Genomic DNA, 17,997 nt, shown 5'->3' with positions numbered 1-17,997 from the left:
GAAAATGCAAACAAACCCGAGAAATGTTCCACAAGCGTGCCTTACACAGTCAGTGATCTACCACACACTGAAGTCACCACTTGTCATGTTGGTTTGTACAATAAGCTCAATGGAGCAAAGTGTATTTTGACCACATGGAGGTTAGAGTTTTTCTCATACTTCCACTATGCCCCCTAATGGAAGAAAGGTAGATAGATGAATAAACTTGACTTACTATGCTAACCACAGCCAAGTGTATGTTCATTTCATTCATCTTCTGGGTCTACCTAATAATATCCTGTGCAATGTTCATATTAAATCATTCAACAGTTCTTTACAAACTTAGTTTTTGATTATTTTCCCCTCCTGAAGTATGAAGTTTGCATATTTTGATGTGCAACTGATTATGTTGAAAGAAACACAAGTCACATACATGTTTGTAAACCATTTTTTTAAAAATAAATAAATATCAGCAAGGGTGCAGCCCTATGCATACTTGCTTGTGAATAGGCCCCCTTCAACTTACTGGGGTTTCTTCTGGATAGACATGTAAAGTTATTTGAACTACATATGTCAATTGTATTCTTGTTCCCCTCCATCAAATATGTAAAATGATAACATTTTTTAATACATTATCAGAGTATCAGTCTTGGAATTTTTGATGAGATGCATTTAAATATTGTTGAGCCTCATTGGGGACTGGGCTATTGATCCAGAAGAACCTGCTGGATCAGGCCTGTCTAGTCCCAGCATCCTGTTCACACAGTGGTCAGCCAGTTGCCTGTAGGAATAAGCATTAAAAAATAATAATAATGAGATTTTATTTTTTTAAAAAATATATAGAGGCAGTGATGCTTCTGAATACCAGTTGCTGGAAATCAGAGGGGAAGAGTGCTCTTGTGTTCAGGTTTTGCTTGAGGGACCCCCACAAGCAACTAGCTGGCCACTGTGTGAACAGTTTGCTGGACTAGAAGGGCCATTGGCCTGATCCAAGAGGCTCTTCTCATGTTCTTAGGTTCAATGGTCCAATTCCCAATGCGGCACTATTATTATTATTATTATTATTATTATTATTATTAGGAATGATGATGCTGGTACATCATACCTACTGGATAATTGTGTCACTACCTATATTGTCTAAGTTGCATAGGGCATATGCATCACAGTTCGATTTTCTTGTTATTGTTGTTCCTCTTATCGCCCGATGCCTCCCGGTGTCCCTCTCCCTCTCTCTGCGTCAAGAAGCGCGGAGCGCAATTAACGAAGCGCGTCAGTTTCACTCCGGAGAAGGGGAGGGAGGCGAGGAAGGAGGAGCGGCAGAGTGGGTGGGTGGGTGGGTGTTTCATTAAAAGACAGTGGCTGTTGTGCGTTTATGACATCAGCCCCCTCGCTTATATACTTAGGGAATGGCCCAGAGCTCCCTTTATGGTCCAGACCTTCTGAAATCAGCTCAAGGCAGTAGGAAAACCGAAGACCTCTCGACTCTCTCTCTCTCTCTCCCTCTCTCCCTCTCTCTCTCTTTTCCGCGCGTTTCCCTCCCTCTCTCGCTCACACAGCTTGTCCTTTCTTTGTACGGACTTTACTTTCTAGAGGGAAAGAAGCATGGCAAAACTGAGGATTCAGCTAGTGTGCGCGATGCTCCTGGCGCTCGCCTCCTGGAGCCTGTGCTCAGGTAAGTCCCGTTACTGCAGCCTCTCTATGCAGGGCGAACGGCAACGGGAGCCTCTTTTCGGGCTTGCCTCTCTCTCTGGAGAGGAGGAGGACGCTGGGCGATTTTATGCTAAACTGGGAGAGCCGCATGCAGGGGAGTCTGCGTTGCGAAATGCCTAGTCAATCGCGAAATACTTGGCCAGTTTCAAAGATTGGGAGCTCAACAGGGCGGATGCTGTGGTGGAGCCGCTCTCAGGAGGTGTCTAAACTCGGAGATTTGTTGTAGTGTGCGTGCGCGCGCAAGAGAGTAGCACACAACTTTCAAGGAAGTGTGTGCGTGTGATTGCCAAGGCGCTCGCGCTTCTCCTCTCAGCATCTGCTAAAAAAAAGCGGACCAAATGTACCAAAATAGTTCGCTATAAGCTATCTTGATACAGTTGGCCCCATCGATGAAGATTCGTTCTAGGACTCTGAAAACTGATGAACCACACCTGAAACCGACTGAAAAATTCCTATGGCTTAATCCAGACTTGGATAGGTTTGCCATGCGCTCAGTCCTACACATGGAGAAAGAAGGTGATTCAAGATCAAAACTGAAAGAAGACCCTTTAATGTGAAACAAACAATAGATACATTTTGAAGACAGGCCACTATCTATCCCATAGGCTGCTGTGAGAACGAGGGTGCTTTCAGATGGGCACTTAATATTGCTAATGGGTTGTTCAAATATAAAAGGGTTATTGTCAACAGGTGGTGCACATATGTGTACACACACACACACACACACACACACTGCTATTTTTCTTGAAAAAGAGGTTCACTATGAACACCTCCCTCATTCTCTTAGAATGGCAATGGCACCCACCTGAGAGGTGCCAGAACTGAGTTCCCTGCATTTCCCCCAGAAAAAGCAAATCCTGATTAAGTGAGGTGGAAGTGGAATTGGGCTGGCATTTTGATGCCTTGACATCTTATGGATGCTGTGAAAAACATGCATACCCAGGGCACACCCATCCATAATCAACTCCTATCTGAAAGCACCCTGAATGGGATAAGAATGTATGGTTACTTGATTTGGCTCATAAGGTGAGGAATGGCTGCAAGGTAAAATAGAATGTTCTTTCTGAAACTTTGAGCAAAATTTACTGAAAGGGCAAACTGCATCTTTCCAGTCTGTCCATAGCTGAAACTTATTAATGACATGGTTGATTCCACATGAATTTAAAGGATCAGAAAGAACTTTTCTCAATGAAAATGTGGGTTTAAGTAAACGTAGCAGCAGTTCACCATAAAGAAAGAAAGAAAGAAAGAAAGAAAGAAAGAAAACATAGGGATGTTTAATGCAAATATACTGCTTTAAATCAACTCTCCTCACCTCCCAAAAATTATCTATTAGTAACTTGTACTTTGGAATATCATTTCCCATAATGAAAAAAGCTGCAGTGTGCATAATGCAAAATAGTCTGATATTCCTATGATACACAGAGAGACATAAACTAGGGTAAACCAAGTTCAAATCAAATATACATGTGTTTCATGACTATGAAATATTTCATGGAGTAAATATGTATTTCGTATTCAGCTGCTTCATGTAGAGTTCAAATCTCTATGATACATGGTTCAAGACTAGAGCAAAAGTATTCCCAATCTCATTTAAAATGCTCATGCCTTAAACCTTTGTATCTTTATGTGGAGGTAGTGAAGTAGCAACCCAGAATCCAGTGCAGTTACAATGAAGGAATTCTTTTTCTAAATCAGTGAGGTTTAAAGTTAAGCAACGCTTCAATTTCTGTGTCACACTGAACCCAAAGAATCTTACTTTCCAAAACAGTGTTTAGAGGAGCATATAACAGCTCTCTTCCTTTTTTAAATCAGTTTTTATCTCCCTTTTTATCAGTATATTGCATTTTCCTACCAGAAGAAATGCCAAAAGTACAAAAACCATTGTTTAAGGACTCTACAGATATTGGGTACTACAATAGCCCAAATGATAACATGAATACTTTGATATAAACTGTTCTCATTCCAGTGTCAGAAACAGAACTTTCTCAACTTTTTATTTTTTTTTAATAAATAAATTCTCTGTTACCAATTGTGCTGTTAAGTGTTAAGAAAGTTGTTTTAAGAAAAGTGGCATTTAGATCTACTTAAAACAGCAGGAGCTGCTTTCTTCAATGGCACGGCACTTCTCTTGCAAATATTCTTTGCAATCCGCTGTTATTCTAAAGCCAAGGGAGCACTTATGCATATATTCCATATTTCCATTTGAGAACATTGCTGTTCCTTGTACTTGAGCATCCCAAACACAATCTAGTGATAAGTACTTTTAAATCCCACTGGATTCCAATGGGAAGTGCAAGCACATGCCAAAAAGCTTTCATTAAAACCAGTGCAGTGCCTTAAATTTGACATGATAATACCGGTGATATCCATAGACGGTCTATAGAACATTGAATGATTGCCATTGAACCCACTGAGCTTTTAGTCTGAATACTTAGATTTACATATTTATAGTTAGAACTGGACAATAAATGAAGTGGAACACAGCAGGGTAGCAAATACTACTACCATTCATCTCTTTAACTCTTAGGACATGATATGTCAAGCAAGACATGAGTTTGAAGGTGACTCTAAGTTTCAAAATCTGCTTATGATTTCATGGAATTGAAACAAGATGCCTTTCATACAGATTATAGTAGCAGTTCTCAAGTTTAACTATTATTTTCATTTGTCATTAGCATCATTATTCCAATGTGCACATCCCTGGGTTGTTTTCACTTATTCTGGAGATATATATGCATAGTATTACTTTTGCCTAGATAGATATTTTCCCAGATCTTCCACAGTTCATCCATAATTTTTTTTGAAGGATTGTTTTTCCTTACAGGAAGATGCACACTAATACGGTTTTTAAAATTCACTCACATGCCTATATACCCACATGTGAGAGCCACTGTGGTGCAGTGGTTAAGAGTGGTAGACTCGTAATCTGGTGAACTGGGTTCACATCTCCGCTCCTCCACATGCAGCTGCTGGCTGACCTTGGGCCAGTCACACTTCTCTGAAGTCTCTCAGCCCCACTCACCTCACAGAGTGTTTGTTGTGGGGGAGGAAGGGAAAGGAGAATGTTAGCCACTTTGAGATTCCTTCGGGTAGTGATAAAGCGGGATATCAAATCCAAACTTCAGCAATCTCATTTCTCATATGATTCGTATTGCAATCTAGCTGCATTAGAGATGATGAAAAAAATGTTGATTTTAAGCAGATGTGGCTTGCACCTATAAGCCGGCATCTGTCTGTCGCTTATAATTTATACCATAGACCTATTAATAACACTATTCCAAAGATACTGTATTCATTGTGTGAACTTAATAATGTAATAGAGATGATCAACAGATTATTCTGTTTAAATTTTACTAGGCTAAATCACTATGAGTACTATTGGGTGATTCCAACCAAGTCATTAGTATTAATAAGTTCATTTCATTGTTGTTTTCAGCTACTTGTGCCCTTGGAAAAAATTCACGTAGCAACATAATACCCCTTAAGCAGTGGCATACCGAGGGGGGGGGGCATGAGGGCGGAGCATCCCGGGTGCCAGCCTGGGGGGAAGGTGACACTCGGCGCCACCCCCCCCACTCCCAAGCCGTCGCTTGGCACCCCTTCCGTGTGGTGGTGGCAACTTTTAAGGCTGCAGCATGCGAGCAGCAACACAGACACCTGTGTGGTCATATGCACTCCACCCAAGATGCTGGGTGCGAGCAGCCAGCACCCTTTCCGTGCGGGCGCGGTGGTGGCAACTTTTAAGGCTGCAGCACTTGAGCAGCAGCACAGACGCTGCTGCAGCCTTAAAAGTTCCCGCCGCCACACAGAAGGGGTGCCGGCTGCTCGCGCCCGGCATCTTGGGTGGAGTGTGCATGTCCGCACATGCGCACTCCACCTTGGATGCTCCGCATGCGTCGTGATATCAGGGTGCATGTGTGTGAGCACATGCTAGAGAGCGGCAACCTGCCCCCCGGGGGGGGGGGGTGCTCCGCGTTTGCCGCTCCAGGCAGCAAAGCGGCTCCCTACGCCACTGCCCTTAAGTATCTTTGTACATGTTTGTATATCTTGGCCCCCAATCCCAGTTATGAGTTAAAACAGTTAATGATTAAATTTTATTGCTGTCAATGGCACAGTGATCTTTATCTTATTCATACCTGTATTTATTTAGAGGGCTTTCAGTGCTTTCAATGAAACTCAATCTCAATAATTGTGCTCAATCTCAATAGGGTAGCAGCCTTAGCCACAGCAAACCATAGCTGCATTGGGGCCAAATGAAGTTAGTTGCTCTTCGCCTTCCTCTCTTGGAATGCAATAAATTCCCCCCTGCAATTCAGTGTTGAAATAAATTACTTCTTATTCATGGATCAGTCCTCCAGACTTATCCTTCCCTTGGGGAAAAAGGGGGGAAACAACTTCAAGACTTGCTAGCATGCTAATATAGGGGTGACCTATGTTAGCAGAAAACTCTAAACCCCATTGGAACCATAAATCTCTTACTGTTTTAGTCACGTAGATCCATACATACAAACTCACTGAATATGGAATGTTTACTGTGAAAAGTGTCCTTTCTGCCAAAAAGAGGTTCAATGCTATTTGACCTCTTGGATTTAAATATTTTCAGGATGTGCCTCTGGGTAAATGTAGTAGGAACTTAAAATAATTAAGTCATTAAACCTATCCACCATTCCAAAGAATCAATGGGTTCTGAGCCCTAAAATGGTGATGGAGCCCTAAAATGTTGCAGTGGCCCAATAATAAGCTGCTTTCATGATTGAGCTGCACTTTTCCAGAGAGAGAGACTGCATAAATCAGGGAATGTGTATTAAAGAACAAACCACTTGCCAAGCATTTATTTTAGCCAGTGCTTAACCCTAAAATCCCTTTAAAGGATATTCCTAAATCCTATGTGTTGAAACCCAAATGCTAGTGATTTATAATGAAATAGCAAACATATGTTTCTGATTAACTCACAGATTCAGAAGAGGAAATGAAAGCCTTAGAAGCTGATTTATTGACCAATATGTATACATCAAAGGTAATGTTTTCCCCCTTTTTGCCACAGAATGCATGAATTCTCAAACATATTTGTTTTAGCATGCAATCATAAAACCACAGTTTTACAATATTCTATACAAGGTATGGTGCAAAAATTATCTTCAATTTCAAAGACAGCAGAAAACCAAAATCTACGGGTGAAGGGATAGTGAAAAATTTTTCTCAGCTGAATGGTTGATACATTTACTGAACAGCCAGCATGGAATTATGGCCTGAAGTACATTTATTTGAGGAAGATATATTCCTGCTCAGAATATACCTGATGAAAGTTAAGGTAACATAAAATCAAATAATCATGTAACTTTTTAAAAGGTGTGCAATTAGCATATCAAAGCCAGTGAAAATCCATCCCAAGAACTGCTAGTTTTATCCATGTAGCAACATATTTTTAGTGAACCTCAAATTGATAGAAAAATTACTTCCATGGCATGAAATCAGTGAATGATGGTTCCTTCATTTTGAGGATATTGTATCCTTCATGTTTGGTCTCAGATGGATGGCTTCAGGATCCCACAGGTGACATATCAAAATGTGGAACATACGGTTTGACAGGCAGGTAGCCAAAGAAAGAGTAACCAAGTAATATCTCCTTAATGTAAGTGAATAGCTAATGCTTTGCCATCAAAAGATTTATTGCATGGATCCTTGAGACACAAATGGTCATTCCCCCCCCCACTCCGAAAGAAAATTTAATCTAAATTTTAATCTAAATTTTGGCAAGCTATAGTCAACATTACCATTTTCCAAGTCTTTCACCTGAAATCCATATGATCAGGACCTTTGTCTTTGGTGGATCAGGTGATTGCAGTCTTGTGGCCTTGGTAGAAATAGCATTTGTGCTGCTATTACTAATTGCTCTAAAAGAGTTGTATAATATAATTGGGGGGGATCTCTCTCTCTCTCTCACACACACACACACACGAGCCACAGGGTTGTGTTTTCTTAGGATGATGCCTCAACAAAATACTTTTTCTTGGTTAAACTGGGTGATACCTTGGAGGAAAATGTAGACTAATCCTTACTGGAAGACATGATCAAAGCCATCAAAAGGCAATGTACACCCTCACCTATGGCTAGAAGAGTCTTCACACTGAAGTGAAGTATAGACCTTGTAAACCAGGAGATGGGAGCCTGTGGTCCTCCAAATGTTTTTAGACTAGAACTCCCATCATGTCTTGTTATTGGCAATGCTGGTTGTGATTGACATTAGTTGGAGGCCACAGTCTCCCCAGCTCAGTTATAAGTGGTTGCTGAAGCATTAGCAGCTGCCCTAAATTGCTAAGAAAAAGCATAAAACCTAAAGAAAATATGAACATTTATATATGGGGAAGTGGGTGGGGGAGACGACCAAAGAACCTATCTGACACAAAAATGAGCAAATTGGTTTCAACCAAAAGAGATGCAAATGCAAACTGAAGTTGTGTGGATCCGTAAAGACAAACAGATTTATTGTGGCATAAACTTCCTCTAGTCATTAAGCTTAGTCTTCAAGGTGACTCATGACGTTTTGTGTGCATTTGCTACAGCAGACTAACTCAGCTAACCCCCTTTGGGATCTATAACAAAGGGAATTGCTGGCACTTTTAAATTTAGATATATGAAAGTGGAATGACAAAGACATCATTACTTCTGATGTACATGCTTTTTCCTTCCCTGGGCCACCACCGCCTACTGTCACCTCAAACAGGTTTTTGAAGGCCAAAGTCTCCAAAGCCTGTTTAACAGAAATGATGGTGGGCTGAATTCTGGCACTCTGGCCACTAGGAAGCCAACAATCTACCAACGGCTATCTGAAATAGCAATAATCTAATAATCTTCCCCTACCCTCTTTTACTCTGATAAAATACATGGATAGCACATCGGTAAAGCATACCAGAGGATGGCATTAATCCAATGGCCTTAAACTGAACAGCATAAAGGGGTGAAGAGAAATAAGCATGAAAGAAAACGGAGTGCTACAAACCTCAGGAATGAGCAACAAACTATCCAGCTGCCGTGCTGTCTCAATTTTGAACATTTTTAAAAATTATTTTCAGAAATGTTACATTTGTTTCTGGCAGGGTGCATGCACTTCTATGAACGCTTTATTTCTTTGTCTCCCCCCCCCCTTTTAAATTAGTGTTCTCCTGTGATGAAACAATTCCACATCTCTTGCATGCATTGTTCACATTGCAAATCTTTTGCATTTCAGCAAATTGCTCCACGACTCTTGAAAACTTCACACCCTGATTCTCTTTAGGGCTTCTCCAGATGATGTGTTTATGGAGCATTACTCCCAGTTTGCTTGTGCAAAGCATATGTAGAGGTTAAATTATGGTCTCCCATTCAGACCATTCATTCTGCTTTGCATGTGGGGTGCTCATATGTCTTTTCATTAATCGTTAATTCATCACACACTGTCCAATGCAATTCATTTTCACTCTCCTAACTTCAAAAAGTGTTTTTTTTAAAAAAGGTTTTGTTGAGCAACATAGCTCATTCGGTCCACTTCAATTGAGCAAGCCTAAATCTCTGGTATGCCCATGAATCCCTCCCACAAAATAGTTACTTTCTGGAGGGACCATTATTTTTCATTCTTTCTTTTTCATAGGGAGCCTGCTTGTCCCTCTAGATGTTGTTTGCCTCCAACTCCTATCAGCCATAGAAAGAAGTTCCAAGGGTCAAGAACAATAGGAGTTCTAGGCCAGTATTCTGGAGGGCAGTAAACCCATAAGAATAGCCTGCTGGAGCAAGACAATGGTCCTGCATCCTGTTCTCACAGTGGCCAACCAGATGCCTGTGGGAAACCAGTGAGCAAAATATGACTCCCGCCCCATGGTTTCTAGCAACTGGTATTTGGAAGCATTGTTGCTGCCAACTGTGGAGGTAGAGCAAGCAAGCATGGCTAGTAGCCATTGATAGTCCACGAATTTGTCTCATTCTCCTTTAATGCCATCAAAGTTGGTGGCTATTGCTGCCTTCTAGGGGAGTGAGTTCAGTAGTTTGACTAGACCTGCAGAAAGACGTAATTGCTTTTATTTCTCCTGAATCTTCTAACATTCAACTTTGTTGGATTTCCTCAAGTTCTAGTGTTATGGAAGAGGGGGGAAAGCTTTTCTCTAGTCACTTTCTCCATACCAAACATAATTTTTATAAACTTCATTCATGTTGCCTCTTGCTTGCTTTTTCTCTAAACTAAAAGTCACAAATGCTGCAGTCTTTCTTGACAGGGGATTCACTCAGTCCCCTTTGGTTACCATTTTGGTTACCCATCCTTACTTTGGTTCATCAAAGTGAGCAGCTGTTGCCTTAAGAGTGTTTACCTGAACATTCAGGTTGTATCCAGCTAAGTAGAGTAAACCCACTGAAAGTAATGAATCCATTATCACCATATCCAATAATTTCAATTTGTCCATTCTGCATGGAACCAGCACTGGATACAAATCCCCTGCAAAACAGAGATGTATATGAGTACCTTAATGATAGTTCATGCTCACGCTCAATAAAAAATATCATTCAGATGAAATCCTAAACAATCTTTCCAAAGACTGGGCTTTGCCACCTTTTTGTTTTGCTTCCTGGACCCATCTGTTATTGTATCCCGGTAATTAAGTTGTCAAACAATCCTGCAAGGCTTGGACAGGTTCAGTTCCAAAGTAACCTTGCTTCAAAATGTCTTTCTTAATTAATTAAAATTGCCACTTCATGGGTAAAAAAATTCAGGAAGGTCTTGACTGCAATTTCAAAACAGAACTTGGATAAATTTAATATTGGTGGAATTAAAAGGCTCAGTTTGTAGGTTGTGTAGATCACAGAGTTGGTGCAGTCAGGCTGTCAGAAGCCATGGATCATTTCAGAGGGGATCGTTGACTTAAAGGAGGCACTACTGGATCTTAGAAAGAATCTTGAATATGTGGATTTAATCACATAATGTATTTCAGTTTTCCATTAAACTGTGGGTATTGTTATGACAAAAATAATAGCTTTTCGTGATACTATATAGAAAACACATTCATTCATGTCTACTAGAAAGTACCAATCCTTTGTCCTACAATGGACAAATGAAGGTGTGGGGAACCTGTGGTCCTCCAGAAGTTGTTGGATTCCAACTCCCATCAGTCCTGGCCACCATGGCCTGAGGTCAGGGATAATGGGAGCTTAGCAGCATCCAGAGGGTCACATATATACCATCCCTAATTTATATGTACAAAGAAAAGAAATTCTGAATGTTAGAATTAAGCTTTCCACTTTGAAAAATTTCTTAAGGCTTTCTTGAATTGCCACTTATTCAACAGCACAGATGTAACAAGTTTTATTTTAACTGGCAAAATAGCAGAAGTTTGGGGAAATGTTTTGCATTTGAATCCAATAATTCAGTGTCTGTACATCCATGGTGCAAAATTGCTCGATAGAATGAAAGTGCTCTAGAGAGAGAATTGTATCTTTCTTCAAACCAATTAACAAAATAAGTTACAAAGTGTTAATTAGCTGACAAAAAAACCCTTCCCAGTGTAGTGAAAGTGAAGTGTTTTGATGTTAAAACACTTTCCTCATGTGCATCCTTAAATGCAAAGAACATTGTTTAGGTAAGCAGTGAAGGTGAGACTGACTAAAGCAGAAAGAATGGTGATCAGTAATCAAAATGTCATGCTCAAAGAGGGAGACATTGTATAGGATGGCAAGTGATGGAACTTAGAAGTTTTCCGGATAAAATGCATTCAGTATTAAAACAGCCAATGTTTACTTGAGTTACTTAAGGGATTCATCTCTATTTACAAAGCACAAAGACTTGAAAATAGTATCCAAACCAACCTTAGAGCTATCAGGATCCAGTTAACATTTTTAAGAAGCCTCAGCAGAAATGTAGATATTCAATATATGACTAAAAGTTAAGGACATTGGATTGTAACCATTTCATTTCTACTCAAATTACACCTATGAAAATCTGTTGGCTTACATTAGTTATATCCATTCATTTCAATAGGTCGACTCTGAGTATGACTGGCATTGAATACAACCATAAGCTCAGATCACTCAAAGACTGAGCAATGACAGTTGGAAGTAGACAGCCCTAGGAGGTAGATATTTGATTAACTGCCCATGACTGGGTTCGGAAGATAAACCCTATAACTTTTTTTAATCACACAGAATGTATACTATCACTAGCATGCCATCATATTGGCCCAGATGGTGAGCTTAACAAGTTGCCAGGATCTAGAGCTTTGTATCACTGTGACTCTCAGAATCAAGGGAAATGAAATTCTGATATGCAGAGAAGCATATCTAACCTTGTGTCAGCTTGTAGCCTGAATGACAGCAGCTGAATCTCTGCTATATAGGCAGAATGGATGGCAAAACAGAATAGCTGGCAAAACCTAATCCTCTCAGTTAAGCCTTCAGCCTTCTGTGACATATGGAACACTTCTTAGCATACAGGAACAACAGATATATGGAAGCCTGAGAGCACATTCAAAAACCTTATACTGTTATTCAAGTGGCACTATCTACTGATAACAGGCAAGAACATCTGACATGCTGTGTCTTTTGATCTTTCAGATAAACAAGGCAAAGCCTCCTCAGTGGAAAATGACCCTTCTAAATATCTGTGACCTCATAAGCAACATAAACAATCAGGAAGAGGATGTGGGTGATGTTGAAGAAGAAGACCTCCTGTCAAGAAGACAGTTTCCCTCTACTCTTGATGGCTCTAGTTTGGAAGCTTTGTTGACATTGTACCAGCTTCAGAAAGTCTGCCACAGCAGAACCTTTCAGCACTGGGAGGTAAGTCAAATCATGCTGGGAACCCAAGTTTTGCATTACTTTGATGATATTACTATGAAAAACAATTTTTATTCATACAGTGCACAGATGAAATTATTTTTTTTCCAGTTAGCAAAGTAGTGAATGAAATTGTCCATAGTTTAACAGGCCCTCAGGCTGGTATTTTTATTCTTTGATTAGGAATGTCATAGATTTATTCCTAAATGATGAAGGAAATTGTATGGGACCCAATCTTGCCCTAAAACTTCAGAGTCTGACTTCTCAGGCACAGTATGTGAAGTAATACTTTAAAAGACAATGCCTTAAAAATGCACAAAGTCCCATCTCCTTGACTACTGCAAATCCCCAACTAGTTCCCACACATCTAGAATTAGATGGAAAGAGTTCAAAAGGAGAAGGAGTGCAGGTAACATCCAGTCAGTCTTTATTTTTGCATGCAATAAGTTTATGATCCTTAGGACATGAAGGATATTATTCATTTCATTTCTATACAGCTTTCTATTTTTAAAGGGGGGGATCTCAAAGTGGTTTACAACACATTAAAACATCAAATAAAACAATCCAGAATAAAACATTCAAATATTGGAAGTAAGTCAGATATAAATTATACATTCAAAACAACACAATTAACAGGAAACTAAAATGTTTTCTTAAATATTTCAAATGATTTCTCCAGTTGCAGTTGGGGGGAAATCCCTATTGGGTAATGGGAGTTGTTGGGGAAGGCTAGTGTAATTGTCCATTCATGTTGACAATTCTATAGTAATTGATTAGCTCATATTACATGGTATTAACTTTAGGCAGCATACCTGTAGATGATAGATGATTGATTAGATAGATAGATAGATAGATAGATGATAGAGATAGATGATGATAGATGATAGATAGATAGGTGGATAGATAGATAGATGATAGATAGATAGATAGATAGATAGATGATTCAGATGTGCTCTCCTCACCAAAAGTCCATAGGAAAAGAATGATTCCGTTTATCTTGATATTACCAACAGTTACTTCAGCAAGATGTTTATGACCCTGAAAATGCAAGCCAAGATAAAGATCTGATGAAGAGGAAAACTCCTTACATTCTGAAACGGCAACTGCACGTCAACAAAGCCCGACGACCATACATACTGAAGAGGAGTTCATATTACTGACTCAGCAGTTAAAGTAGTGTTTATTTAGTTTCTAAGTAACTGTGCTTTATGGTTACCTTATTTCAACCTTAAATCTTATTTGTGTGGAAAATAGATTATGGAAAGTGACTGTGTCTTTCTTGCCACTGTTGTTTCTTGGTTGTAATTTTTTCCTACTTAAAATTCATTGGAATAATACATTTGAAAATAAATCTAGTTTCTAAGCATTATGCATTGTACACCACTGAGAATTTAGAAGAGTTGGCAACATTGTTTACTCTGTGATACACACTTCTTTCAGCAAGTAGAAGAGCATAGTTGTATAAAGCCTTACAATGATATTTCATAATTCAAGCCATGTTGAATTATCCATAGTTATTACACAAGTAAATTGCAATATAAAACATTTTGACATTCATAATGATGAGTTATTCCATCAATTACTATAGAATGCTTATTAATAAATTCATAACACCCAAATGCATTTTTATCGTCCATTCTAACTTAAACTGATTCATAAAATGAAGGACAAAGCCCATAGAAATTATATACACCTTAAACCCCAGATAAATCAGGGGGATTGACAGCACAATCCTATGTTCAGAAGTCAATCCCATTCTATCCAATGGGGCTGGCATCCAGATAAGGGTGCAAAGGATTGGAGTCTCCATGACATAATTAAAACTTCAATCCTTTACTCATTTTCTTGGGGGACAGAGACAGAAACAGCTGCCAATTTCAGTTATCTCCATTTCTCATTTTTTCCCCAGTCTAAAATTCAGTTCTCCACATTTCTGCTGCAATTTGCATTTCTCTCTCTAAAAAACCCTCATGAAAATTTATCAGTATTTTTGTGTGTGAATGTCTCCTAACACAGAAATGTATGTATGCAGTTCAAACTAACATACACAGTGTTTTAAGTAATTTATCCTAATATAATGCATTTTGTATGATATTTTCACGAATAGCCTCATCTTTAGGCACACTTTCCCCTAATATATACCTTAGAGAAATATTATTTGGTCAGAGAACATCGCATAATTCAGATACATGCACATTTCAAAGGATAGCTGTGCTTTTGTTCTCATATTGTTTCAGAAAGTGTGGAATTTGATAACTGAATTGAATTTTCTTCCCCAGCCCTACTTTGGAGTAAGTGCCATTGAACTTGGTGTGACTTACTTCTGCATAGACATGCCTTGGATTGTACTGTGAATTTATAAGGAGCACCAAACTGTCTTAGGATCACTATCTCCTATGCACTAGAAGCCAATGGACACAGTTTGGAAAGAAAAATGAAATATCGTCAACTGGTTTGAAGAGCAAAAAGTATGGCAATCATTGGAGCTGGGCTTGATTTCTTCACTGGAAGCTACACTGATTGCTTTGATATGGAAATTGATAGGTTATAAAGTACTTCAGGTGATCCATTTTACTGAACTTGTATGGCTGGGATATGATAGGTAGCTTTTGAGTTATAGAGAACTCTTCATAAGGCATGAAGTCAATATCTATTGGAAACTTCAGACCTCAGAAAGAAGAGTGAAATTGGATGTGAAACTTCCTGCAAAATGGGAAGAGTATAAAGGTTCACTAATGTGGGGGATCTCAAGGTCAAATCCTTACTCATTATTACTATTACTCAGTCTTTAAGCTCATTAGGTATCATCGAACCAGTTGCTATCATTCATCTTAACCTACCCTCACAGAGGGTATAGAATACAAATTTCATACTGATAATTAATTTTTTTATAAAAACACATTTTAAGCAAATTAAAGGTGCTAAAATGTTTTCGAAAACCCAATGAGACTCATACATTCACTGAAATTGGATTATACTTAGAATTCCTGAAAGCAGAGCTATCACCAGACCATAAGCCAAGATAAAGTAAGCACATTTAATACTACACAGATCAATCAAAATATCAATATTGGACCGATAACAGCTCTGGTGTCATCAGGCTGGGGTTCCTCTCATCATCTGCTGCCTTTCAAGTGGAGATACCAGCAATTGAACCTGGGAATTTCTTTAAGAATAACACATTATTTTCACCAAGCTATGGATGAGGGATGGGGAATCAGTGGTCCTGCTAGACTACCACTCCCATATTAATTGGCCATGTTGACTGGGGCTGATGAGAGCTGGAGTCCACAGGTTCTCACTCCTTCTTTGAGCCCTTCCCAGCTCAAAATATGATGTGACTTTCTGAACTGCAGGTCTTTGTATTTTGAATACTCCCCCTACAAATTTACCCCATCGCTAGTTCTTATTAGTGATGGTTCTGAAGATTCCATAAAGGGTGGAGAGCCAGCGAAACAATCTAGGAAGGGTGGCAAACAAATGGTAGATAAAGGAAAGGAAATCCCAGTGGCACAGTGAAGCAGCAGGTGGAAATTATGATGGATACAAGAGTGAATGGATGCTTGTGTTACATACATGCTGAAAGTGAGAGATAAAATGAAGTCCATTGGGAATGGGACTGGAAAGAAGCAAGATGTAATATCACAATGCTACCCAAAACCTTTACAATTCATTTGTGAGTCCCTTTCTTATTAATGCTGGTAGGATATCATAAGCATGGGAGCTTCAAGATCAGGATTGGCAAGAGACACTGCAATATTTATTTTATTTACAAAAAAGCATATGCCATTATTTCATAAATAAATATCAAATAATCAAAAATAATACATAAATCCATGCAATGAAACAATAAAAAGTTAAAATAAGAAAGCAATTTACTATCATGGAAATACGCATTTTTAATTACCTGCAGAGGCATGGCAGAATAGAAGAGTTATAAGCAGGCATATAAAAGACAAAATAGAAGGTACATGACATCTTAATAACTTCCACCAATAAAACCAAGATTTTAGTTTCCCAGAATATGATATTGCATGACCAGGCCACAACAACCCCAGCCCCCAGGGATCATAAGAAAGGAATAAAGACTCTGACAACGTGCTATGGAATTAAAATTAGGCCACAACTTTACTAAACTTCCAAACGTAGGAAGATCTTGGCTTAGGCCTTGGGCGTGTATCCCTCCCAGCCCCCCAGCTGGGGGAACTGGGGCATATCAGGGTAAATGGGATATGGGGGTGCACTGCAAGTTGTATGTGTACGCAGGCAGCCCAGCCCATATCCCTACAAACACAAATGCACACACCCCATTATAGGGAAGAAAAGACTAAAGGATTCCACCCAAGGCCATAACCGCCAAAGTTGTGATGAATTGCTACGGGGAAGACAAAACCTGCCAATGCAGGAAAATTTCTTTCTGGTCCTTCAACAGCAACCAGTCAAAGACCGTAGCAGCTCCCACTAAACAGGAAGAAAAAGTTAACCTGCAAACAAGAAAACATTAAGGGAGGATAAGGCGGGTGAATCTCCTGAGCCAACTGCCTGGCTACTGTCGGCTCTAACCCCTTTATAAATGGGGCTGGCCCCACCTCTCAGCAAAAAACTTGATTACTCTCTCACAGCACAAAATCTTTTATAGTGATTTTCTTTTTATCTTCATAGTAGTCAACATGAGAAGATATTGGCCTACTGCTAGTTATCATGTAGATCTGGGATGGGAAACCTGAGGCCCACCAGATTTTGTTGGGTTCCAAATTCCATCATCCATCACAGCTTAAACAAAGAACCACACTCAAACCATACATGGATGTTCAAAAGAGAACCACTCTCAATATATATAGTTGCAATTTGCTGTCAACCAACAAAAGCTGAATATAAAACCTGAAGAACACTTCTAGATTGTGAAAGAATGCATTCATTATCATGGGCCAACATTTTCACAAAGCTTGTCAAGATGACCTTGTTCAGACATAATACAAAACCATGTTTTCTTGTTGCAACAGTGAGCTGCCTCCTCCTTGCATTGGGAAAGAAATTGAAAGCTTTTGGTTTTGAATAAGCAATTGTTTATATTACACCTGATATCAGGGGGAAAATGTGGATTATTCTAACTGTGGTTAGTTCACTAACTAATCATGATTTCCAATCCTGGTTTGCTTGAGTTGATCAGAATTTCTCAAGTTCAGATGCAATGAGAAATTGCAGTTGATTCAAAAAGTGGAAGCTTTCATTCTCCTCCTTTTGTGGTTTCCCATTTCTTCTAAACTGTATTTTCATGTGTCACTCGGAACTGTTTAGCTATAAAGAATTCTTTTGAGCATTTACGTTTGTTGTAGGGTTTGTATTTCAAAATATTCTACTGACCTCTTGTTCTTCACAGTTATCAACAATGTATAGACTAGAAACCTAATCGGCACACTCTGTACTAAATAGCTTTTTAAAAGTGCTAGCTGCAAAATGCAGTGAAAGTTAGTATAGCCACAACATAGCATTAAAAAGGCCTCTTCGCTT

At 39.3% G+C, this 17,997-nt stretch overlaps 1 protein-coding gene across 1 annotated transcript; it reads left to right on the top strand.

Moving 5' to 3' along the window:
* The first annotated feature begins 1,336 nt into the window (after positions 1–1,336).
* On the top strand, positions 1,337–13,855 carry NTS (neurotensin). Its single transcript, XM_033163110.1, has 4 exons — positions 1,337–1,651; positions 6,648–6,709; positions 12,265–12,489; positions 13,500–13,855. The coding sequence occupies exons 1-4, from the start codon at positions 1,582–1,584 to the stop codon at positions 13,644–13,646; spliced, it is 504 nt and encodes a 167-aa protein (XP_033019001.1). The 5' UTR covers positions 1,337–1,581; the 3' UTR covers positions 13,647–13,855.
* The last annotated feature ends 4,142 nt before the right edge of the window (positions 13,856–17,997 follow it).

This window comes from Lacerta agilis, chromosome 10 (genome assembly GCF_009819535.1).
Source record: "Lacerta agilis isolate rLacAgi1 chromosome 10, rLacAgi1.pri, whole genome shotgun sequence".
In the NCBI taxonomy this organism is placed as follows: Eukaryota; Metazoa; Chordata; class Lepidosauria; order Squamata; family Lacertidae; genus Lacerta; species Lacerta agilis.
Note: the sequence above shows the minus strand (reverse complement) of the source record. Positions and strands in the feature narration are given on the sequence as shown.